Source organism: Bombus bifarius, unplaced genomic scaffold, assembly GCF_011952205.1.
Source record: "Bombus bifarius isolate JDL3187 unplaced genomic scaffold, Bbif_JDL3187 scf7180000008213, whole genome shotgun sequence".
NCBI lineage: Eukaryota > Metazoa > Arthropoda > Insecta > Hymenoptera > Apidae > Bombus > Bombus bifarius.
In genome coordinates, this window is record NW_022884516.1 from 823,397 (window position 1) to 825,480 (window position 2,084).

The 2,084-nt window shown below is 53.5% G+C and overlaps 1 protein-coding gene across 1 annotated transcript; it reads left to right on the forward strand.

Moving 5' to 3' along the window:
- The first annotated feature begins 1,270 nt into the window (after positions 1-1,270).
- LOC117210921 (prostatic spermine-binding protein-like) lies at positions 1,271-1,714 on the forward strand. Its single transcript, XM_033454373.1, has 2 exons — positions 1,271-1,285; positions 1,340-1,714. Exons 1-2 carry the CDS (start codon positions 1,271-1,273, stop codon positions 1,712-1,714), a joined length of 390 nt encoding a protein of 129 aa, XP_033310264.1.
- Positions 1,715-2,084: the final 370 nt, after the last annotated feature.

Below are 2,084 nucleotides of genomic sequence, written 5' to 3' on the forward strand. Positions count from 1 at the left end.
TCGCTCTTCGAACCGAAGCTCTCGTTCGATTTAACAAATTCGAAACGTCGTCGTAGTTTCCACTTTGATCCGTCTTTTTTCCTTTTTCTTTTTTTTTGTTCGACTTTCTCTCGAGAGCGAACCCCTTCCACACAGTCGAATCAAATAGAAAAGCTGCTCCGATTGTTCCCCATCCGACTCGCAGTCGAAGAGCAGCCATCTTCGTTGTACGGGGTCGCGTGCCTATTAAGAGATGCTTCGAAGTTCCGACACCTTCGCAGGGGTTAACGATGACCGGTCGTTTGTTCGATTGGTCGCGGTCATCGGCCAGCTTCGAAAGACTCTTGGTCGTTCGGCGGTACCTATTTGCCTCGATCAGCCGCAGAAGCGACAGTTTGCACGACTTCTTCGGACTCTATCGAAAGTAACGTTTCTACAGTTTCGTCGGAAACTGGACAGCCGATAGAGTACAAATTCACGTCTCGTGACAGTGATGGTATCTACGAACGAGTCGATCTCTTCTCTCCACCTTATCGTAAATTAAGACGCGGTCAGCTTTGCAATTATTTGACTCTTAACTCTGTGTTATTTTTACGCATCTTGGCTCGTATATTTATATTCTTTCCGTATTCTTTGCTATACATTTACCATTCGTTGTCGTAAACCCTTTTCTTCTTTGTACCGCAGAATGTGAGCTCGGAACATACTAAATAAATAAATAATGCGCACGACACGGCGCAGCGATTCGATTTCGACGATCGTTTCGTCGCATCAAACGTCGACGAGGCGTTCTATCCAGCGATTTTCATTTCCGTTCTCTCCATCCCCTTGGTCGGTTCGTGCTTTCGACGCGCGTTTTCGTCCACGGAGACAGATCCATCAGCAATCTCGGAGGAAAGCTCGTTAAATCAGTGCCTGGCCACGTAATTTCGCCAGAGGTAGGAGTCTGGCGCGTAGATGAGAAAAATAGGCGTGTAGCGTAGGGTGGTGAGACGCGGCGAAGCGTTGGCGCAACCCCCGTTGGACATAAAAATTTCGCGACGAAGAGGGGTGGCGATGGTGGCAGTGGTGGCGGCGGCGAACAGCCGCGAGATATAAATCGGTCCCGGGGATCAGCGTCGCGGCGCGTCGAAACTCGTTCGCCAATCAGAACGGGGCAGAGGCGTGGACTGGAACGGAAGCGGCACGGAGCCGAACGAGCGCAGAAGGGTGGTGGTACCAGGAACAGGCAGGATAACCTTGAACAGGAGAGAGACAACGAAACGCACGAGGGCGTGTTGAGGGCTGTACGATGGACGCGAGTGGGGTTAATTCAACGGCATGTTCCCGATGCTGGTGAGTACATGCCGGAGGCGCGTAGAAGGGGAAAATAGATAGGCTCCCTACCCCTTGCGACGACGACGACGACGACGACGACGTGGACGACGACGTGGACGACGACGTGGACGACGACGTGGACGACGATGTGGACGACGATGTGGACGACGATGTGGACGACGATGTGGACGACGATGTGGACGACGACGTAGACGACGACGTGGACGACGACGACAGTGACGACGACGACGACGACGACGACGACGACGGTGACGACTTCAACGGTGACGACGGTGAGGATGACGGTGACAGCGGCGGTGGCAGCGGTCCGGAGGGAACAAGCGAGCGGTGCAACGAGAGGAGAACGCACATGCGCCAAAGCCACGTTAAACTGCTGTCGGAGAGCGGGTTCGCGTGACTCGTCCCCGGCTCTCGTCAATTATGGCTAAGTACACGTATCGCGTCTAACGCGGAGAGGACACAGAACGTGATGGAACAGGTCGATAGCGCGGCGAAGACGTCGTATACACGTTATTAGCGGGCGTCGTCACGCCGCGCTGTTCGATGCCTTTGATTAAGACCAAGCCTCGCCGTCCAAACACCGAACCATGTTTAGACTAATGTTATTCACGGGTGGAGCCCTTTGTGCGATTCGTTTGCCCTGCTACGAGACGCGTTTGTGCAGCAGTTACGCTATACCTACAAGCCAGAGAGAATCGACCGATCGTCTATCCGGGCAGCGTTGTTCGCGGAACGATAGACGGACAAAGACGATACGACGGGAATAT